The sequence below is a fragment of the Pristis pectinata genome, chromosome 20, assembly GCF_009764475.1.
Source record: "Pristis pectinata isolate sPriPec2 chromosome 20, sPriPec2.1.pri, whole genome shotgun sequence".
NCBI classification, from domain to species: Eukaryota; Metazoa; Chordata; class Chondrichthyes; order Rhinopristiformes; family Pristidae; genus Pristis; species Pristis pectinata.
Genome location: NC_067424.1, coordinates 30,114,179 through 30,138,730, shown reverse-complemented (window position 1 = coordinate 30,138,730; position 24,552 = coordinate 30,114,179). Strand labels below are relative to the sequence as shown.

Here is a 24,552-nt window from a genome sequence, read left to right as displayed (position 1 = left end):
TTAATTGCCCGACATCAAACAAGGCTCCTCCAACTAAGTTAGTTTGCATCCTTCTTCCAGAGATCAAGGAGGGCAGGGAGACCAGACTAAGTTTTGTCACTTAGCATAATCAAACACGGTCATAGGCATATTTGCTCTATCGATAACTGGGATATTGGTGTACTCAGTCAGCCCTCACAGCACTAATCTTGGGTGTCTGGTTCTCTGTCCTCAAAAGCTTTTAGACCTTCCATGTGAATTAGTTTGTCCCAACAAAGATGTCTGAACCTTCAAAGGTGTCTTATCAGTTACAATGCGCTCCCATTGTAAATACGTACTTCAATGGAACCATTTGTCAGACTCAAAATATTGAAGTAAATGATGTCATGTAGTTGTTGAAATTGTATTGAATCATCTGCTGTTAGCATTGTCCTTAATAGTTTAAAAACTTGGTGGATTTTGAGTTTGGGGGACTCTATTGCGAGGGTCTCCGAGAGAATATCTGCCTGTTGTAATGAATAAAGACATTCACATCCACCAGTGTCTCCAGTGACTTAGTCACAGTCATAGGGCCTGGTCTGACAGTGAATGCTGAGCAGTTATAAACAATCAATGCATCAAACAGCAGTCCTCTGTGCAAATTACAGCTCCTCTCCACACAAACAAAAAATCAGTTACCTGCCTGGCACAGCCTGGTATGTTCTGAAGTTTATGTATAATTGAAAGAATGTTGTTGCTAAAACATGCAGAAACTTGTACAGCCTGGAACAGTTGACTGAAACTGCTTGTAAACTAAGCACACTCCTGGCACAATCTGTGTTTTACTTTCCCTTTTACAGAACTCAGCCCATTTCCTTATTCTTTGTGCCCTCTATTCCTTTCACTGTGACGCAGCTCCTGGAATTGCAGACACCCTCCAGTCTCTGACCCAAATGGGTCCAACTGCTGTCATATTCTGATTATGTCCCTCCTCCTTCTCAGCAGGCAGCTTGTGACGATTCAGTGGACTTTAGGCGGACGATGAGTCTGCCCCACCTTGAAGCTGTGACTCAACTTGTCCCTGCAGTCAAAGTGATTGTGTTATCAATACTTACAGGTCCATTTCATTATCCTGAAACAAGGCAGTGGCTGTCAGTGGCCTGTCTGCTTAAATACACTTCTTGAGTGATTCCATCTTTATCTCTATGGTGGCACAACTGTCAAGGGGATGGGATATGAAGGGATGTTTCTTGGAAAACATATGAATTTTAACAAGTAGTGTGCAGGCTGCTGAATACTTTCAGGACACACATTAGTATGAGTGTAATCTTGAAAGGTTGATGCAGTAATACTCTGAAAATCCAGCATTCTTGGGACTTTCCTCATATCCCCCTTGTATCATTTGATCAAAATTTTAAATCTGTCGGCAGATATCGCAGACCATTGGATATTACTCCTATTGATATCCCAACACAGTTTAAAGGGAGCATGGGAACAGGGCCCTGGTGAATTTAAAGGGAACATAGGAATGGGTTCCATGTGTTTGAAGGGAGTGTGGGAATCAGCACGTGGTGAGCCTGGTGCTGAACCGTCAGGATTTCTGAACAGAAAGATAGCGGATTACCGGAATTTGTGTTTTCAACTCCCCACCTCCAAATCAAGGCACTCGGTCTCTCTTCCACCCATTCACTAAAACATTGCTTCCAGTCTTGCTCAATCCTTCCCAACCCCTTAAAACAATGCTCCAACCTTGCCTTCCCCTCAGATTCCAGCTTCCGATTTCTCATAGAGTCATAGCATCATACGGGACAGGAACAGGCCCTTTGGTCCATCATATCCATGCTGACCATCAACTACTCATCTACACTAATCCCACTTTCTAGCACTTGGTCTGTATCCTTCTGTGTTTTGGCAATTCAAAAGCTTGTCTAGATATTTCTTAAATCTGTTAAGAGTCTCTGCCTTCACCAACCCCTCAGGAAGTGAGTTCCAGATTTCAATCACCCTCTGGGTGAAAAGAATTCTTTCTCAGATCCCCTCTAAACCTCCTACTGTTTATCGTAAACCCACGCCCTCTGGTCTTAGACATCTCTGTTGCGGAGAAAAGTTTCTTACAATCTATCTCACTCTCCGTTTTCAGTCTAAACTATGCTGCTGTCATCTTTTCCATGCACAAGTATTGACTCCTTTACTTTCTCTCCCTCTTCCAAGAATAATGTTGGACCCTGACCCTACTGCCACCATCTCAAAACTGCTGCCTACCATTCCCTGCAAGTGATAGACCTGAGCTTCTTTGGTACTTAAGAGACTGTAACTGAGGAATCCTACTCTTATTTTAAAATTGGATACAAACAGAAGTCTAAGGGCAAGACCCAGTCCCCCAATCTTTCCCCATATCTCTTAAACTTACTTATTCTCAAGTAGTTATTCAATTCTCTGTCAAAGGATAATAACGAAACTGCTTCAACCACCCTTTCTACCAGTGAATTCTCAATCAATATAAGCTTAAAAAAACTCCCCTCATGACATCTCTCATTCTTTTACTAATCACCTTTTATCTGTCTCTTCTTCTGGCACTGGAACCTGTTTGTCTTCATTTACTCTACAAAACCCTTCACGTTTTTGAATTTTTTCATTAAATATTCACTATCTTTATGAGAACAATCCCAGCCTTCCTTCCCAGCCATTTCATCCCTGCTTCTGTTCCTTTATGTCAGCTCTGCAGGGACTTTACCCCCTTCCTGAGGTATAGTGTCCACAACTGAACACAATAGTCTAGCTGAGGTGCATCTAATATTGTGTTCAGTTAGACATGGATGGTTGTTGGACTTCATGTTTCTAATAGTGCCAATGGGGAATAAAGATATTTTTTTTTAAACAGTTTTTCAATTAGTCCCACCAGTTTTAGTCCCCACACACCCAGCCCCTTCTTCCACTCATTTTATAACTGCAACATTGAGTTTACATTGCCTCCCCCAATTCTTCCTCCCCCAAAGTATCACTTCACAGTTCTTAACATTAAATTTCATTTGCCCAGTGTCTGCCCATTTTAGCATTCTTCCTGCCCTCCTGAAGTCTGATACTATCTGCCTCGTTATTCCTGAGTTCAGATTTTCCATTCATCTGCCAACATTGAAATTCTGTATGTCCAAGGGTGAGTCATTAGGATGTGCTAAAAATCCAGTGCAGTTAAGAACTCTGACTATATACCCTATTTATGCCTCTTATAATTTTATAAATTTCTATCATGTCACCACTCAGCCTCCAACATTCCAGAAAATACAATTCAAATTTGTCCAACTTCTCCTTATGGGCAATACTCGCCAAGCCGGGCACCATCTTGGTGAACCTTTTCTGCACCCTCTCCAAAGCCTCCACTCCTTCCTGAGTTGCTCTGTATGATATCAGTACAGGATGTCCTCATTGCCTTATAACTTTCTTGACCTGGGTACCTGATCTACAACGAGTGTGTCCTGGAAGCTGAGACATCATCTATTTGGGAGTAACCAATGGACATGGTGCACAGGATTCTGCAGAAGCTCACCTCGGCAATAAATCAAAATTTATAGTGAAACCTCCAGGAACTGCTGGAATCCTTCCTGGCAAAGCAAAGCTAGCACTCTGCCCAGTAACCTGTTCCATATTTTCTGGCAACACTTGGAATCACAGAGAAATTTATGTTCTCGTTCAGTGTTACAGTGCATGCATTTCCTTACGTGAACTGAAATCTGCCAACTCAGCACAAACCTGGGATCTTCTCTTGCAACAGCGAACCAGCACCACTTCTGAGGACACAGGACTTCCCAGGCGATAGCCAGCACCTTTGCAACCGTTCATGTTTGACATCAGGCGCAAGCAGAAGTGAAGATATTTAACAGGAAGAAGGCCAGCTTTGGTGAATTGAAAAAGGATCCGGGCAAGGTTGATTGTACTCAAAAATTGAAGTAATTGAGCAAGGGAAGGCCTCTAAAGAGGAGATGCTTCAAGAATGGATTAGACACAGGGCTAAAGGGGATCGTCCAAAGCTGGAACTTCCTGGATGACTAAAGATAAATAGGTTTAAAAAATACCCAAAAAAGATTTATGGCAATGGTTGAGGTTCATAATTCACTTGAGAAAATGCAGAGGAAAACTAAAAGTGGGAGTGAGGGGGACACAGAAAGAGTACATGTAACATAAAAGGGAATTTAAAAGTATTTTCTAAATCTGCAAACAGTAAACACAGTTCCAGGAACGGTGGGGCAATTAGGGACCAAAAAGGAAACATTGTGAAGGCAGTATTAAAAACATGTACCTTTATATTTGTCCTTACTCATGAAGAGCATAATGCTAGTGCTTTAGTAAAAATAAATAAAGATGCGGCATTTGAGGCATTGACAGTTCTCAAAGTTGAAGAGAGTATTTTGTATTTAATCTTTGATTTTGTACTTGTTCTTTAATTTTCTTCATAATTCAGTTACGTACAGTAGTCTGGATGGGTCACCCCCAGCGCTACCGAGGGAAGTAGGGAAGGTGGCAACACTAAACCTTCCAAACTTCCTTGGATCTGATTATAATCCTCTGCCTATAACAGTGTTTAAGAAAAGTGAGGAACGAATCTTAGTGACTCGAGGTCATCCTGCTTGATATCAGGGAAACTTTCAGCAACCGCAATCTGGAAAAGAATTAATTTATCTTTAGAAATGTATGGCCTAATAAGTGAGCATCGATTGCTTGAAGTCAAATCATTTTTGGCCAACCTACAGAATACTAGAAGTTAGTGAAGCAACAGGAGGACTTTTAGCCCATTGAATTTTTCCTGTTCAGCCAAATCCCACTTTTGGTCCATGGCCTAATGGGTTAGAACCCACTGAGAGGTCATCCAAGTATTCAAAGTGAGAGTTTCTAATTCTACCACTCTTTCAGGCATTGGGTTCTGGATTCTGCCATCCTCTTTGTGAAGAAAAGGTCACTAACATGCACATTATATAATAAATAGACATAGAATCTAAATAAAGAATAAGAGACAAAAGGAGAATGAACATAGAACACTACAGCACAGTACAGGCCCTTTGGCCCACGATGTTGTGCCAACATTTTATCCTGCTCTAAGATCTATCTAACCTTTCCTTCCCATGGAGCCCTTCATTTTTCTATCATTCATGTGCCTATCTAAGAGTCTTTTAAATGTCCCTAATGTATCTGCCCCCACAACCTCTGCCGGCAGTGTGTTCCATGCACCCACCTCTCTCTGTGTAAAAAAACTTACCTCTGACATCCCTCCTATACCTTCTTCTAATCACCTTAAAATTATGGCCCCTCGTGTTAGCCATTTTTGCCCTGGGAAAAAGTCTCTGACTGTCCACTCGATCTATGCCTCTTATAGAGGTGTATAGGATGATCAGGTCACCTCTCATCCTCCTTCTCTCCAAAAAGAAAAGCCCTAGCTCATTCAACCCATCCTCATAAGGCATGCTCTCCAATCCAGGCAGTATCCTGGTAAATCTGCTCTGCACGCTCTTTAAAGCTTCCACATTCTTCCTATAATGAGGCGACCAGAACTGAACACAATACTCCAAGTGTGGTCTAACCAGAGTTTTATAGAGCTGCAACATCGCCTCGTGGCTCTTAAACTCAATACCCCAACTAATGAAGGCCAACACACCATACACCTTCTTAACAACCCTATCAACCTGCACGGCAACCTTGAAGGATCTATGGACGTGGACCCCAAGATCTCTCTGTTCCTCCACACTGCTACAAATCCTGACATTAACCTTGTATTCTGCCTTCAAATTCAATCTTCCAAAGTGCATCACTTCACACTTATCCGGGTTGAACTCCATCTGCCACTTCTCAGCCCAGCTCTGCATCCTATCAATGTCCTGTTGTAACCTACAGCAACCTTCTACACTATCCACAACACCACCAACCTTTGTGTCATCTTCAAACTTACCAACCCACCCTTCCACATCCTCATCTAAGTCACTTATAAAAATCACAAAGAGCAGGGGTCCCAGAACAGATCCCTGTGGAACACCACTGGTCACTGACCTCCAGTCAGGATACTCTCCATCTACCACCACCCTCTGTCTTCTAAGGGTAGTGAGCCAATTCTGAATTCACACAGCCAAGTTTCCCTGGATCCCATGCCTCCTGACTTTCTGAATGAGCCTTCCATGAGGAACCTCATCAAACGCCTTACTAAAATCCATGTACACCACCTCCACTGCTCTACCTTCATCAATGTGCTTTGTCACATTCTCAAAGAATTCAATCAGGCTGGTGAGGCACGACCTGCCCCTCACAAAGCCATGCTGACTGTACCTAATCAGCCTATGTTTCTCCAAATGCTCATAAATCCTGTCTCTAAGAATCTTCTCCGGTAATTTACCCACCACTGAAGTAGGACTCACTGGTCTATAGTTCCCAGGGTTATCCCTACTCGCTTTCTTGAACAAAAGAACAATATTTGTCACCCTCCAATCATCTGGCACTACTCCTATGGTCAGTGAGGCCGCAAAGATCATCGCCAAAGGCACAGCAATCTCTTCCCTTGCTTCCTGTAATAACCTTGGATATATCCTGTCTGGCCCCGGTGAATTATCTATCATAATGATTTTCAAAAGTTCCAGCACATCCCCTTTCCTCATGTTGCCATGCCCTAGTGTATCAGCCTGTCGTACGCCATTCTCGCAAATGTCAAGATCTCTCTCACTGGTGAATACTGAAGCAAAGTATTCATTAAGGACTTCCCCTACCTCTTCCAACTCCAGGCACGTGTTTCCTCTTTTATCCCTGATCGGTCCCACCCTCACTCTAGTCATCCTCTTATTCTCACATACATGTAGAACATCTTAGTGTTTTCCTTAATCCTACTCGCCAAGGCCTTCTCATGTCCCCGTCTAGCTCTCCTAAGTCCATTCTTAAGCTCTCTCCTGGCAACCTTCTAACTCTCCAGGACCCTGTCTGATCCTTGCTTTCTAAACTTAGGTAAGCTTCTTTCTTTCTCTTGACAAGATATTCTACATCTCTTGTCAACCACGGTTCCTTTACTCTACCGTCCTTACCCTGCCTCAATGGGACAAACCTATCCAGAACCCCATGCAAGTATTCCCTAAAAAACCTCCACATTTCCATTGTGCACTTCCCCAAGAACATCTGTTCCCAATTTACACTCCCAAGTTTTTGCATCATAATTCCCACTCCCCCAATTACATACTTACCGCAGCACGGTAGTGTAGCGGTTAGCGTAATGCTGTTACAGTGCCATCGACCCGGGTTCAATTCCTATCGCTGTCTGTAAGGAGTTTGTACATTCTCCCCATGTCTGTGTGGGTTTCCTCCGGGTGCTCCGGTTTCCTCCCACATTCCAAAGACGTACGGGTTAGGAAGTTGTGAGCATGCTATGTTGGCGCTAGAAGCGTGGCGACACTTGCGGCTGCCCCCAGAACACTCTCAGTAACACAAGAAGATGCATTTCAATGTGTGTTTCGATGTACATGTGACTAATAAATAAATATCTAAATATATATATCTCATCTGCTCCTATCCCTCTCCAAGGCTATGGTAAAGATCAAGGAGTTATGGTCACTGTCTCCAAAATGCTCTCCCACCGAGAGATCTGGAACCTGATCAGCCTGATTGCCTAGTACCAGGTCCAGTATGGCCTCTCCTCTAGTTGGCTTGTCCACATACTGTGTCAGGAATCCTTCCTGGACACACTAGGCACATTTTCTCTTTTATCCCTGATCGGTGCCAATCAATATTAGGGAATATTAGGGAAGAGAAAATTCAAAGTACAGAAGTACAAAGGGACTTGGGGGTAATCGTGCAGGATACCTTCAAGGTTAACCACCAGGTCGGATCGGTGGTAAAGAAAGCGAATGCTATGTTGGCATTCATTTCGAGAGGTATAGTGTATAAAAATAAGGAAGTGTTGATGAGGCTCTATGGGGCACTAGTGAGGCCTCATTTGGAATATGGTGCGCAGCTTTGGGCCCCACATCTTAGGAAGGATGTGCTGACATTGGAGAGGGTTCAGAGGAGATTTACGAGGATGATTCCAGGAATGAAAGGGCTTACGTATGATGAGCGTTTGTTGGCTCTTGGACTGTACTCACTGGAGTACAGAAGAATGAGAGGGGACCTCATAGCGACATTTAAAATGTTGATAGGAAAGGACAGAGTAGATGTGGCTAGGCTGTTTCCCTTGGTGGGTGAGTCGAGGACCAGAGGGCACAATCTTAGAATTAGAGGGTACAGTTTCAAAACAGAGATGAGGAGAAATTTCTTTAGCCAGAGGGTGGTGAATTTGTGGGACTCCTTGCCATGTACAGCAGTGGAGGCCAGATCAGTGGAGGCGTTCAAGGAGGAGATAGATACATATCTAAATAGTCAGGATATCAAGGGATATGGGGATAAGGCCGGAAATTGGGATTAGAATAGGTTTTTTTCCTCCCCCATTCCCCATTTCTTTTTTCCCTTTTCCTTGGAGCAGACTCGATGGGCCGAATGGCCTGCTTCTGCTCCCTTGTGAAGTTGAAATCACCCATGACAACAACCCTGTTATTTTTGCACCTCCCCAAAATCTGCCTCCTGATCTGTTCCTCAGCGTCTCTGCTGCAACTGGGGGGTCTGTAGAATACTCCCAATAGAGTGACCACTCCCCTCCTGTTTCTGACTTCCACCCACACTGACTCAGTAGACGATCCCTCCAGGACGTCCTCCCTTTCTACAGCTGTGACGCTGTCCCTGATCAGCAAAACCTCTCCCCCACCTCTTTTACCTCTGTCCCTGTCCCTTTTGAAACATCTAAACCCCGGAATATCCAACGGCCATTCCTGCCCTTGTGACAGCTAAGTCTCTGGAATGGCCACAACATCGTAGTTTCATGTACTTACCCATGCTCAAAGTTCATCACCCTTGTTCCTGATACTTCTTGCATTAGACACTTTTCAGTCCATCCAACTAACTACAATTTTGCTCTTTCAACTGCCTATCCTTCCTTACAGTCTTTCTACACGCTGCATCTACTTGTACACTAAATGCACCAACCTCTGACCTGTCACTCGGATTCCCACTCGAGAATGTGAGAACAAATTAGCAATTAAAGTAACTGGGAATACAAAGGTCTTGTAAACATAAACAAGCTAACCCTTTTTTTTACATAAATGATTGGTGAGGGCAATTCCAGTGATATCATTTGTATCAGCTTCCAAAAGGCACTTGATAAACACATAAAGCTAAGGGATTAATGAACAATGGCAGCATAGATGAAACAAGGGACAGAACACAGAAAGTAGTAGTCCACAGCTGATTTTTTTTTAAAACATGTGGAAAAAATATAGCAGCTTTCCAGAAGGGTGGGCATTAGAATTATGATAGGGTGGTAAAGGCGTACAGCGTACTTGTCTTCATCGGTGGGGATGTTGAGTATAAAAGTCAGGAAGTCATGTCACAGCTGTATAAAACTTTGGAGTTTTGTGTGCAGTTCTAGTCACTGCATCACAGGAAGGATGTCGAGGCTTTGGCAAAGGGTGCAGAAAAGGTTCACCAGGATGTTGCCTGCATTAGTGCAGTAGCTGTAAGGAGGTTGGACAAACTTGGATCATTTTCTCTGGAGCACCAGAGGCTGAAGGGCAACCTGATAGAGGTATATAAAATTATGAGAGGGTAGTTGGGAAGAGTCTTTTCCCAGGGTGGAAACGTCAAATACTAGAGTTCATAGGTTTAAGGTGAGAGGGGGAAAGTTTAAAGGAGATGTGCGAGGCAAGTTTTTTTTGATTGGTAGGTGCTTGGAAAGTGCTGCAACATTTAAGAGGCATTTCAGTAGACACATGAACAGGCAGGGAATGGAGAGATAGAGACCATGTACAGGCAGATGGGATTAGTTAGATTGGCATCGTGTTCAGTGCAGACTTCATGGGCCAAGGGGCCTCTTCCTGTGCTGCCCTGTTCTAGTTCTATATAAAGCACCCAGTTCAATATACAACTATAGTCAATCTTGTTCTTCATCCTACTTTCCTCCCCGCCATAACTCAACCTCAGCTCCTCCTCTTCTCCCTCCCTTACTTACTTGCTGGCTGGTGCTGTGGTTGCAAAGTTGTCATGGTCAGTGCTTGTAGAGGATGGAGCAAATATCTCACCATGAAGGATTTGCCCAGTGGAAGATGGTAGGATCACAGGGTGCCCGCAAGTTCAGCTTCTGTTCACTTTTGTACACGAGGGAGATCTGACAGTTCTCTCTGCTGTTCACAAAACCTTGATATTTGGGTCTTTCATGGTCTGACTCTTGTCCTTTGTAACTCGGGTGCTCAGGTCAAGAAAATCATGTGGGGAAATAACACATCCTGCAATGATCTTGCATTTCTCATTGAAATAAGGGATGTACTGTTCAAAATAGGACAGAGATGCCCACACAGAGAATAGGATTTCATTTCAGTGGGAATAGAAGAAAACAGAATATATGTGAGAAACTAGTACATTTTGATACTTAGCAGAATCTGATATCGGGTACATGAATCACAGAAAGACAACATATAAATATATCACACAATTTGGAAGACCAATGATATGCCAGCCTTTATTGGAATTCCAGATATCAGTCAAGGTTGAATGAACACATAACAAGTTCCAAACCAAATTAAATTTCATCTGTTATGGGTTTCCTTAATTCCCTCGCCCGTTTTCCTTCCATTATTTTTGCTACTTTTCCCAGTTTTCACATTAGTGGGAGACTTTGAAATTATGTCTTTGATACCAAGATCAGGCCATTAATAGAAATAAGTCAGTAGTTCTAACTATGAACCCCAGGGGGCAACACTCCACACTTAGTCTGAAAAATAACTATTCATCTGTTTCTGTCCCAGAACCAGTTAGCAGCCATCCAAATGTATTTTAACACCTTTTGAAAGTCCATATACACATATTTCATCAACTCTGTTACTTCAAAGGACTCAATCAAGTTACTTACGTATGATGTACCTTTTACACATCTGCTCTAATTTTCAATTATCGCCCCACAAGAAAGTGGGGAGAATAAGAAGTGGGATTAATGTAAATGGATGGTTGATAGTTGGCATAGACCTGATGGGCTGAAGGGCCTGTTTCTGTGCTGTTTCTTACTCTTGACACTTTTCCAATTGGCAGTTCAAGATAATTGGCTCCAAAGGCTTCCCCTCAAGTACTGAACTCTCTGGTCTTTAATTCTTGGGTTTACTGCTCTTTTTTCTAAGGAAAAAGTGTGAAGCATTAGTTCCACTGATTCCATCCACATGCATCAAGGAAGTGGTCCATTGCTCTGGAGACAGCAATAACCAACATGGTATCAACTCATCAGAGCCCACTGCTCCCAAACCAACCTGCTCCATTGCAAGCACAGCAGTGCCATGCACCCTGCTCACATGGTGGATCCCTCATGCATGACTGTGGACAATCCACCCACCTCCCGATCATCAGATGAGTAAAACAACATTAAGATGTTCAAAATGCTCAGCAGATCAACTTGTATCTGTGGCAAGAAAGAGCAAAATCATTGTTTTAATCGCACATGACCCAGCATTTCCGACATATCAACTCACTTTTGCTCTCATGCAGCAAGTGACAACATTGAGCTAGAATAATACAAAAGTCACTGTCACTTCTCACTTTGTAATGTCAAAGTGGAGGTAATTGGTTCTCCTTTCCAGATCATATTTTCGTCTTTCCTTCCTGATCTCCTGTTTTTCTCCAAACTGATTCCCTGACATCCTCCAAACAAGCAACATGCTGACAGAAAACAGCTAAACTTGGGACAATGTGCCTCAGGTCAGGCTCATGCACCAGCTGAAGGTCAGGTTCATGGGTCCAGATCCAGGAGGTGGGACAATGCTGTCTCCTCAAATAGAGGAGCAAGCAATTATATTCCATGAATCAGAACCACATCTGGTCTTTCAACCTACTCTAAAAACACGATCCCTGGTTGTTATCCCAATGCTCATTGTGCAGCTTGGTGTGTGTAAAGTGACCGTATCATTTCCTAAATATCAGCAATCATTACAGCATTACTTCATTGGCTGTAAAGGGATCTGAAATCTTCAGTTGTTGTGTGAAGCACTAGACTACTAGAAGAGCACATGGAAATAGGAGCAGGAGTACACCTGGCCCCTCATCTCTACCTGCCATTCTATATGGTCATGACTGATCTACCCCAGGTCTCAACTCCCCCTCTGTTGCAGATCCTCACAGTCCTCAACTTTCTGATCTTTCAAAAATGAATTTACCTGCACTTTAAATACCTCTAATGATCTATCCTCCATAATTCTGTAGGGTAAAGAATTCCAGAATTCATGATCCGCTGCAAGAGGAAATTTCTATGTACTTTGGTTTTAAATAACACGCCTTTTAGTTTGAACCTATGTCTCCCTGTTTGAGACTCCCCGTTAGTGGAAACATCTCAACATCTACCCTGTCATGCCCCCTAGGATAAAATCACCCCTCATTTTTCTAAACTCCAAAGAATTCAAACCTGAACTGTTAGCCTCACTTGATAGGACAATCTTGTCCCAGGAATTAGCCTGGTCAATCTCCTTTGGACTTCCTCCAAGGTTATGATATCCTTTTTTATGCAAGTTGACCCAAACTCTGCACAGTACTCCAGGTGTGGCCTCACCAACACCTTTTGCAATTGTATCAAAACCTCCCTATTTCCAAACTTCAAACTTTTTGCTACAAGGTCAAGTGCTTTTGTCAACCAAAGTAGCATCTTCAACAAAGCAAAATGACCCATGCAGTGTCAGAGCCAGAACAACATGGGCAACAAACCACAGAGGATGTTGGTTGAGTGGCAAAAAGACAGAGCTTCATGGAAGGTCTCGGAAGGAGAGGGGGTTGGAGAAAGGATGGTTAGAAAAAGAATTCCACACCATGAGGTCAATAGCTGCAGGCACAGCTGGAGAAATGGGACTTGTGCAAGAAGTTAGAGATAAAGAAAGAGAGTTCAAGTTAAGGAGCTAAAGAGCTCGAGAGAGTGACATCGTGGAGGTATTTAAATTTAATACTTTCATCCTCATGTTTAAGATATTGCAGGAAATCAAAGCCAATGAAGATCAGAAAGGTCAGAGGTTATAGGCATGTGGGATTCAATCAGAATGGTGGAAGAAGATTTAAAAATTGAGTTGATGGGAGGTGGAGGATTGAACAGTGACCATATATCAACAGTAGCATCTTTATGTGATTAATTTATCCATGTTGATGTTGAATGCTATTCAGTGCTAATACGAGAAAATGTTTATTAGATATAGGTAGCAGTGGAATATTGACTTTTTCTGGGAAGAATATACCAGATATTCATTAAGTTTGCTTGAGTAGCAACATTCCAGTGGGTTGCTACACCCAAAACACAAGTCTATGCCAATAATATTCAAAGTTATGCTAAAGAATTAATCTGGCAGGATCTTCTGAATTCCCAGATTGTTTCACTTTCATGGTGAGAAATGGAATACAAAGGTCACTGGATTGAAGGCTGTACTGCACTGATAACAGCAAATGAATGGTTGAGTTATGAGTGCAATATCTATAACTTGCTCTGACAATTGGTGGGAAGTCTGATCTTTAAGCTCCTCTAACATTACGCACATGGGCATTGATATCAAACATGCCTCACTGTGATATCATGACAACCTTACTTGTTCAAATAATTATGGTGTTCTTGTAGTAGGTTCAGCAGAATTTACAGTTCAATTGATGCAAGATGATACTAACAGCAACATTATTTAAATTCAGACAGAGGCACTTGTGTCATTGAGTTGACTACTGCAGTGAGGAAAATGGCCCATTTAAATTACTGACCCAAAAAGCCATTTAGCCAATTTCAAGTTTGTCCCTCCGAATCTCTCTCTCTCCAATAATGTACGAGAAGGATTAAAGGTGCAAGCTTCAAATGTTCCAAGTGGCTTTTTCTAGTTATTAAGTCTACATTTTGTACATTCACACATTAACCTGGTAAAAACATTCATCAATTTCAAGTCTGTATTCTGTTAGTATTACAAGCAAGAAAAAAAAGCACAGCAATCATATTTCCCCTGCGATTTGTCCTTTGTGGATGGCAGACTAGGTTGGAAGGACAACCAAAGGCAGGTATTCCACCCACCGTAACGACCTCTCACTCCACCTTCTTATCTGGGTTGTCCCTCCAGACATAATAGGTAAGAGATGTGGCTAGAGTAAGCCAAGCAAGATACGGTGCCATCAGTAATGTGGCCGTCCTGTTGATAGGGTACCAGGAAACCATTGTTGCTACCACAGTTCCGTAGAGACAAATAATATTGACCAAGGCCTAAGAAATCAAAGGAAAACAAAATGAATGAGGAAGACTCAGAATTACTCAGCATTTACCAAAAGTACTCAGAGAAAACATAACATATACTGGGCTTGTCCAGCACTTACAGCAGAGAACCTTGGACACTAATACAGAGATTGAAATTAATATCCTCCAATCTAATATCTTCTACAGTGTTTGATGACGGTGCATGTAGCCCAATAACTTTACAGGAACAATGGAAGCACTGCTTCTCAAGTCTTTGACCATTGACTTGAGATGTCAACAATGATGCAGCTACTGCATCCATTGAACATTTGGGGGATATTAAAACCTCTGACACAATCTGGTTCCTTAATGAGACTCATTGCTACTACTCCCAAATCGCGAGATGAGCCAACAGAAAACTGTGAATATGCATTTAGACAAAGCTTTGGATAACAAGAGGCAGCATTTGTCACAGATTCAGAAACTTTAAATACATCCCTAAGATACTAGAAGTGGAAGACAGTGTACTCCGAACATTAAAAGAATTTTATCTTCTAAAAAGAAACAAATCTAGAGTTGGACCAAGATTCAGTTCCCTTTCAATGGTGTAGAAATTACTCTCAGGAAAGTTTATATAACCAAGGTGATTACACTGCTGTCCAGCTACCCATCAGTGCTTCCAATTTTAAAGAGAACTGAGAGGTCAATGAGACATTATTTAGTTCAAGTTGTCAACTAAAGCCTTTGAAGGCCATCAAGAGCTACTCCTGCTATGGTTTTTGCCATCAGCATATCCTATTGGGTTCAAGGAAGCAACCAAAGTAAAATAAACATATTAAAAAGATTTAAAAAGTAACCAAATCAATGAGATATGGTCAAATATGATTCCTTTGTCCCTGGGAGTTAAATAATGGCTCTTGGAATTAAAGACCAATTTTACACGATATAAGTCCCAGTTCCTACATGCAAGGATACATACATGTTCTATTTTTATTTATTCATTCCTCAGGATCTGGGCATTGCTGGCATGGTCAGCATTTATTGTCCATCCTAATTGCTCTTGAGAAGGTGGTGGTAAGCTGCCTTCTTGAACTTGTGCAGTCCCTCTGGTTAGGGTACTCCCACAGTGCTGTTTGGGCAGGGAGTTCCAGGATTTACACCCAGTTAAAATGAAGGAACAGTGCTATACTTCGAAATCAGTCTGGTGTCCAACTTGCAGGGAAAATGGGAATGTGAGGTTCCCATGTGCCTGCTGCCTTTGTCCTTCTTGGCAGTAGAGCTTGCAAGTGTGAGAGGTGCTTTTGGAATAGCCAAGGCGAATAACTGCAGTGCTTATTAAAGATGTTACACACTGCAGACAATGTGCGCCAGTGGTGAAGGGAATGCGTGTTTAGAGTAGTTGATGGGGTGCCAGAATTCTACTTTATTCTGGATGGTGTCAACCTTTGACAGTTATTGGAACTACACTGACCTAGAACGTAGGGTACTGAGGAATATTCCATCACATTCGTGATTTGTGCCTTGTAGATGGCGGAAAGGCCTTAAAGTGTCAGGGGAGGTGAGTTACTCACAGCAGTGTACCCAGCCTGAGCTGCTTTTGCGGTCACGTTATATATATGGCTAATCCAGTTGAATTTCTGGTCAATGCTGACCCACAGGATGTTAGTGATGGGCAACTCAGCAATGCAACATCAAACATGCCTCACTGTGATATCATGACAACCTTACTTGAATGTCAAGGTAGGTAGTTAGACTCTATCTTGTTGGAGATGGTCACTGCCCGGTACTTCTGTGACAACAACGTTACTAGCCATTTATCAGCCCATGTCCGAGTACTTTCTGGGTCTTGCTGCAGGCAAGCACAGACTATTTCTTCTGTTGAGGAATTGTTAATGGAATTGAACATTAAGTAATTATCAGTGAACACTTCCACTTCTGTCCTCATGATGGAAGGAAGGTGATTGATAGAGCATCTGGAGATGGTTGAGCTCAGGACAATGCCCTGAGGAACTTCTGCAATGATATCCAGGGGCTGGGATCATCAACTCCACTAACCGCAACCATTTTCCTTTGTGCGAGTCCTGACTGCAACCACTGGAGTATTATCCCTTGATGCCTATTGAGGTCCAATTTATCAGGACTCCTTGATGCCACACACAGTCAAATGCAACCTCGATATTAAGGGCCTTGGTGAAACACCAGCTGGTCAACTGTACCAGGAGTAATACATAAGTGCCATTTGACAGCATTGTCAATGACACGTTCAATCACTCTGCTGATGATTGAGAGTAGACTGATTGGGCAATAACTAGCCAGAGACTGGGTTTGTCCCACTGTTTGTGAACAGGGCATACCTGAGCAATTTTCTATGCCAATAGAAGCAGAAGAAAAATGAAATGTTAATCATTAACATTGAAGAAAGTAACACGAGGGTAGTTGAGGGAATGGAAATCAACTGAGTATAGTTAAAGCTAATGTTTATAAGTTTTATACATCTCCAAAACAGATATTTCATAAAATGATATTCACATTACATTAAACTGAATTGATGTGGTTGACAGATGCCACAAGTCTTTCAGGGGACAATGCTTTTTCCTATAAAATTCAGCATGGGCATGGTGGCCTGATGGGCTGTTTCTGTGCTGTACAATTCTATGACTCTCTCTCTAACCCAGTGATAGTTGGTTAAGATACAAATTAAGTAATGTTTGATATCGTTTCCCCACACACTTTGTAGCAATCAATTAACACTACACACCCAGTCTTTTGAGAAATATCTTGCCTAAACATTCAATAAAGTAGAAGTGATAGTGCTCCAGACAAGATCCCAAACTTGCACCAGCCGATTTTAAACTGCTACTTGCATTTTTTTCTTAGGAACATTATGGCTCTAAGCTCCACTTCAGGCTAATTTTCTGATGCAGAACTGAGAGAGTGTTCCATTAACGGGAAGTATACCCTGCCTTTGTGGTTCCAGTAACATTGATGAAACTAAAGAAAATTTCCCAATATCTTGGCCAACATTATGCCTTTAACTAATATCATTTGCAATAGTTTGCTGCTTCTGCTGACGCAACACATTGAACTTGCTACTGAAGCTTACTTTTGAAGTGAATGCTGGGTAGAATGATGCCAGGGCTAAAAAATTATGCAGGCAGGTTGTATAACCCAGGCTTGCATTCCCTTGAACATAGAAGATGGAGGGATGATCTAATTGAGGTATTTAAGATAACTGAAGGATCTGGTACGAGACTAGAAACTATTTCCCCCCAGTGATAGTGTCTAGAGCAAAGTATAATCTTAAAATTAGATCTAGTGCCCAGGATGTTCTGGGACGTGATTGGGGAAGATGTCAAAAAACACAAAGGGTATCAGGCTCTATGGCTCATCACCTGCTGTCTAACCCTAACTCATAACCTCACTATTTCTCTTTATGACCAATCCTAACATACCCTTTCTCCAAATTCTGAGTAAAGCAAAATTAGGTCACAGAAAAACCATGGGCAGCACATCTGCTGAAGGCTATGGCTGATGCAATATTGACCAAAAGTGACATTTGGATCACCTAGCAGTAGTACTGGGCTAGGAATTGGTTGCACTGTGGCAATGATAACAGAATGTGAACATGTTGGATGTAAGTAGACACTGTAACAAAAGATATCTAAAAGTGAAATAAAGTGTGTTTACAAGACAAGACACTAATGCATACAGTTTTAGTTTGTGTGCACCAAAAAATATTGGAGTCAAGGTCCAGTTTAAAGCCAGCTGAGTCCCATAAGGCCAAGTGGACAAGTGCTTCACGTGTGAAACCTCCTTGGTCTTTCCACACCAGGTAGGATGCATAACTGTGAAAAACAAAGAGCACAATTTAGTAGCCTCGTGCCAAAAACACTTCCGTGAGAAGAAAAGGGGCATTCCAGTAATCAATGTGTAGATTAAACCATCCATCAGCACTCATACCTGCAGCTAGGATTTTATTTAAAACTATAAACATTTATACATGCAAGACTACATCCCTGACACATCTCCTTGCTTTAATGCTGGTGAGTGTTGAATTTACTTAATTCATTGATGCTTGCTTTCTCTGTACCATGTCTTGCACATAGGCTGCAACTTTGAATATAGAAAGCATCAGCTTGAGATAGTACCTTGCAAATAAACCACAAAGCCTATCTTACCAGCAACTCCACACTTCTTGCGACAGACAAGGAAAAAGCTTCACAATCCTCAACTGGCATACATCAAGCACAATCCCACACTAAATCCTTTCCTCATAAATTTACCTTAATGTGACCAATTTATCCTATTTCTTCTGCCTTATTTGTATATTCTCCTTAATTCACTCCACATTTTCTCTTTCTCTCCATTTTTCCTATTTTCTTACCCTTACCCAGATTTTAGATCAACCAACACGTTATAATTTCAGTTAAGTCTGGAGATGAGTTAATCGATTTTCCATTAGCACACATAACATACAACTCCAGCATCAGGTACAGGAAAGCTAAATCTAATCATGTTCATCCTATTTACATCACTTGCCTTTTCTTATGCTCCCTTCCTAGACTCTGAACTGGTGAGGTTAAACTTGCCCCACTCTGCTAGACTAGGTAGTACCATTACCAATGTTAACCCACAAATTAGGAGGATTCTGGGCTCACAGAGATTTCAAAGCAGCAACCAAATCCATTTACCAGTATAGTGTACAATATTTTACATTGCTCTCATTTTTACAATGAATTTATTAAGAACTGTACTCACCCCATTCCTGTTACAATGCAGTCCATACTACAGGGAACATCTTATTAGGTGGGCGCCATGATGGTTCTTCAGGCTCTCATACCACGTAGAGACTTGTGATCTTGTCAAGTACCATCCAAAAAATCCTCCAACATGAGGAAATGTGGCAAATCCAGCAATCTGAGCCCAGACAGGTGCCATGCTCTGCAAAGTCACCAAAAACAGCACATTTTCAGTTTCCCAAGTCAGTAAATAAAGTAGTCCATTCCAGTGCTGCATTTCAAATTATTGTCAAGTTACACTAACACCCATGTTACACCAGTTCAAGGGAGTCAGCAAATGAAAAGAGTGAAAGCATACTTTTCTCAAACTTTGCTAAGGAAAAAGTTGAAGTTAAAGATTATCTTGCATTTATATGGCAAGTGCAAAGCATGTTTGTAGGAAAGTGTGCCAACCAATTTTGGATAGCAAGCACTGACAAAGAGACTGAAATAATGATCAAGTAATATTGCTTCATGATAGCTGAAGGATAAACACTAACCCAGGTATCCAAACCACAAGGTATTCAGCACCTACCTGATAGCAGAAAGGGTTGGATTTAATATCTCATCCAAAAAAATACTTCCAACATTCTTCCACATGACCTTATGACTCAGAGGAAGAAGTGTCACTGACCCAAGCTTACAGCTAACTGGACAATGAAATTAATATGCTATAATTAAACTGTTACCACAGCAAAGTAAAGCTCAGCTCAACTACCACAGTTGAAAAGTAACTCACTGTGGGTGGAAGGAAGTTGATATTTGGAAGCTCCAGCTTTTGAATAGCCACTGGAGTATTCCAAGTTCCAACTTCCTTCCACCTACAGTGAATTAGTTTTCAGCTGTGGCTTTACTTTGCTCTAGTAACAGTAAAATTCCTTTGTGAACTATATAATCCGGTCCTTAAATCTTAAAAATTATACTTGCTGTTAAAATTGAATTTACTATAACCATACATCCTGTTAATCCCTTCTCCCGCATGTTCTTGTTTTATTTCTTCTTCAAAACATATGTGTGGTTCTCCCAAACACTCCTGACAATAACACATTTTACATTGTAACCATATTGGCTAATGTCCCTTCTGGATTTATTGACTCTCTTATATTTTCAACCTCAGTTTGAGAAAGTTGCTCCATCACGGGCACAACCTTCCCCACCATCGAGGCCATCTTCAAGAGGTGTTGCCTCAAGAAGACAGCATCCATTACTAAAAATCCTCACCATCTGGGACATGCCCTCTTCTCATTACTACCATCAGGGAGGAGGTTCAGGAGCCTGAAGACCCATACTCAATGGTTTAGGAATAGGTTCTTCCCCTCCGCTGTCAGATTTCTGAACGTCCCATGAACACTACTTCGTTATTCCTTTCTTTTTGCACAATTTATTTATTTTTGTAATTTGTAGTAATTTTTATGTCTTTGCACAAATTTCATGTCATATAAGCCAGTGATAATAAACCTGACTCTGAATCTTTCTCTTCTTTACACTGGCCTTGTCAGCCACTGACACAGAATAAAATGGTAACAGTACATGAAATGGCCACTCAGCCCCTACATAACCAACACAGCTGGTTCTACTCCTTCACCCTTTCTTCATTGCCCTGTTACTTAGGTTCTTTTAAGTATTGATCCCATTCCTTCAATTGCTTTTTGAAAGCCATGACTGAGTTAGCATCCACCAACTGTTAGGCAATGCATTCCAGATGCCAACCATTTGCTTGGTTAACAAAAAATTCCTCATGCCACTTTTGGTTCTTTCGCTAACTACTAATAGATCAGCACCCAGTCATCTCCAAAAGAGGGAAAAGCAACTCTTTCAATACTTCCTGATTGGCACAACTTTGCAGTTCTTACAACACAGGAAGGGTCATTCCGCCAAGCAGCCCAAGTTGGCAAATACCTTCCACATGAACATAAATCCTTGTGTTATAACGGCACATGAAAAAAGTGCAGGAGTGTGCTATTAGAGGCCTATCGGGCTTTCTCTGCCATTCAACAAGATCATTGCTTATCTTTGACCTCAACATCAGTTTTCTATCATATGACCACATTCCCAGATTCCTTTAACATCAGAAACAAACTTTTTTTAATGCAATCAATGACTGAACCTTCACAGCATTCTGGGTTAGAGAATGCCAGATTCACCAACCTGCAAGTGAAGGTTTCTCCTTATTTCAGTCTTAAATAGCCTATTTTGAGGCTGTGGCTCCAAGTTCTACAATCTTTAGACAAGGGTAACATCTTCCCTGGAATATATTCTGAAGTAGTTCAGAGCCAGTGAAGTGCTTTGCAATGCCATGAAGTTGTGAATGGTACTTCTTACAAAGTTTAGAGAACAAAAGACTAACCTACCCAATCCCTGCTCTTTGAACAAACCCACCAATACAACAGCCAGTTTGGTGAATCTGTGCTGCATTCCCTTAAAATAAGTTTCTTGAGATTTAGGGAGATCAAAATTATGATCTCACCAAAGTCCAAAAAAAGAACTTATTTTCTCTTGTACTCAAATCATATCTCAATCAAACCCAACACAGCATTTGCATGCCCAACTGCTCTCTACGCATTCATCAGTACCAATTTCTCATTAGCACTGGACCCTGGGTCACCTGCATCTCTGGGAGTTTTTGTGTGTGTCTTCCTTTAGGAAGACACACACAAAACATTTGGTTCATCCCAGTTCTTTTCAGCCCCATTTTCAGGACAGAATCCTCAATTCACTTCCCTTGGTGAGATCCCCGCCTGCAGCTCACGGGTGTCCGGGACAATGTAGCGCAGCACTCTGCACCCCTCGGGCGGTATCCATGGAAGTCACTCACGCAGTTGGACTCCTGGGTGCGGGTCTGTCCTCGCTTCCCCGTCCGTTTGCACAAGGCTCGGTGACCTTGGCGGTCGCTCCAAGGCCAGGGCGGGGTGTGAGCGGCCAATTAACACGGGGCGGTGAATGCAGGGGCGGGGCAATACCCCTGTATCGGCGCCTGCTCCCCATCCCGTGGGACGGGGCAGTGGGTTGCACTGTGGTGCTGACCGTTCAGTGACCCAGGGTGGGGAGCAGCCGCCCCTCTCTCTGCAGGTTGGGAAGGGTCCAAACGCTAGTGTAGGGACCGGGTCCGCCTCGCTGAACACAAGTCCCAGGACAGTCGAGCCTTCCCCAGTCCACCCGGGTCCCGGCACCGCTCGGTGGGACGGGGTGTCCTGGGCCGCCCTCCCCGCTGCGGGACCTCCTCACCTCCGGCCGGATCCAGACCTGTGCAGCGTGCGGCCTCCGGAAGAACTGAAGCGGGAACAGAAGGGCGGAGGGCTCCGTGTGGCTGAACCACCCGAGGCGGAGTCAGCGGCTTCTGTCAGCCCCGGAGCAGTGTGTGTGTGTCTGAAAGGGAGCGGCCCCCAGCATGGGAACACAGTACAGCACAGGAACAGGCCCTTCGGCCCACCACGTCCGTGCCGACCACGATACCCCTTCATTCCCTGCCTGTTCGCGTCCGTGTCTGTCTAAATGCTTCTTTCATGTTACTATCTTATCTGCTTCCGCCACTTCCCCTGGCAGCGCTTTCCCGGTACCCACCACTCTCTGTGTAAAAATGTTGCCCTGCACATCTCCTTTAAACTTTCCCCCTCCCACCTTGAACCTCTGTCCTGTAGTATTTGACATTTCCACCCTGGGCGACCATCTACCTATCTATGTCTCTCATAATTTTATAAACTTCTATCAGGTCACCCCCCTCAGCCTCTGAAGCTCTGGAGAAAACAATCCAAGTTTATCCAACCTCTCCTTGTAGCTAACGCTCTCCAATCCAGGCAACATCCTGGAACGTCTCTGCAGTGAACACTTCATTTCAAATACATTTACCTTAGTCTAGACACATTGACCAGAACAATCTCATGAACAGTATTCGTGCTGTTGCCAAATTCCTGTTCTGTAACAATTGCTGCTTTTCCAGTTGTCAAGCTTTTCGTGTAGTTCAGAGGAGATGAAGTCCTCAGAGGTCATATCACAGCACTGACCATTAAACCCCCATTTACATTAATCCCATTTTATTCTCCCTACATTCCCATCAACACCCCCCCCCCCCCGATTATATCACTTAACTACACGCTGGAGTGGGCAGTTAACCTACCAACCCACATATCTGGGATGCAGGAGGAAGCTGGTGCACCAGGGAAACCCACAGGGTTACAGGAAGAACGTGCAAACTCCATGCAGTCAGCGCTGGGGGTCAGGATTGAACCCGTGTCACTGGAGTTGGGAGGCAGCAGCTCTACTGTATCACCCCTATATAATGATATTTTCTTTCTCTCATCTGCCTTTTTGATGTCTCTGCTATGGAGGGTTCAAGAGGCTGGATCACTGGCAATAAGAGATAGGAGATACATTTTTGAAGGATCAGAATCAGATTTATTATCACTGACATATGTCATGAAACTTGTTGTTTTGTGGTAGCAGTACAGTGCAAGACATAAAATTACTGTAAGTTGCAAAAATAAATAAATACTGCTAAAGAAGAATGATGAGGTAGTGTTCATGGATCATTCAGAAATTTGATGGCGGCGGGGAAGAAGCTGCTCCTGAAACGTTGAGTGTGGGTTTTCAGGCTCCTGTACCTCCCCCGCCGATGGTAGTAACTATGAGGAGCTGGCACAGAAGAGGAGTTAAGGCCTGAGGCACATAAGCCATGATCATATTGAATGGTTGGGTAGGCTTGAGGGGCTGAGTGAACAATGAAAGGTGTATCACCTCATGGAGCCACGTCAGTGGCAATGGTGCTGTTTGTTTTTCTCTCCTTATGTTTTACACTACTGGATGTAACAACCATCAACAGGTTCCTGCCCCTATTTTATATTCACTGTATAATTTCTTACTTTCCCCAGCCCCATAGCCCCAGGAGATATCTGTACTACTCCAGTACTGGAGTCTTGCTCATTGCCATGACATTGGTGGCCATACCTTCAGCTGCTAAAATCCTAAATTCTGCAATTGCCTTGCAAAGCCTTTCTACCTCCCCACTTCTCTTTAAGATGCCGCTTAAAACCTACCTTTGACCAAGACTTTGGTCACGCGCCTGAATATCTCGCTATGTGCCTCAACACTAGCTTCTTTTGACGACAATTCCTGAAGTGGTCTAGGACAGTTTTGCTACAAAGGTGCGATGTAAATGCAATTTGTTGTCACCCTGGAGTGTTTCTGTAATACAGTTTGCAGGTGTCAACGTTGTTGAGCTGTACCACTGGAGGGCACCATCAGCAATCTGTTGGTCAATTGGTTAAATTAGAACATGCAAATGTGATTTATAAAGACAAATTCTGATAGATAAAACCCAAATTTCATCCTCTGCTTCCTCTAGATACAACCAACAAAAGTCAGGATGAGGCATCTTCTCAATAAATTTGCAAATTTTAATTTAAGTAAGATGGGGTTTCACTAGTGGCACCTCTCATTAGAGCCAATGCATGTTGAAAAAATGCCAGCATTGGCTAACATTTTCTATCCTCTGAAACTCACAGGACATGTGATTTCTGAAATACAGCCTCAGAACATTCTACACAACGTGTTCAC

The 24,552-nt window shown here is 42.7% G+C and overlaps 1 protein-coding gene across 1 annotated transcript; it reads right to left on the bottom strand.

The window, feature by feature from the left end:
• Nucleotides 1-10,508: 10,508 nt before the first annotated feature.
• LOC127580780 (translocator protein-like) lies at nt 10,509-21,805 on the bottom strand. Its single transcript, XM_052034650.1, is given in 7 exon segments — nt 10,509-14,255; nt 17,934-18,002; nt 18,004-18,069; nt 18,983-18,995; nt 18,998-19,051; nt 19,054-19,165; nt 21,608-21,805. Coding segments are annotated over 7 exon segments (576 nt in total). The 5' UTR covers nt 21,695-21,805; the 3' UTR covers nt 10,509-14,080.
• Nucleotides 21,806-24,552: the final 2,747 nt, after the last annotated feature.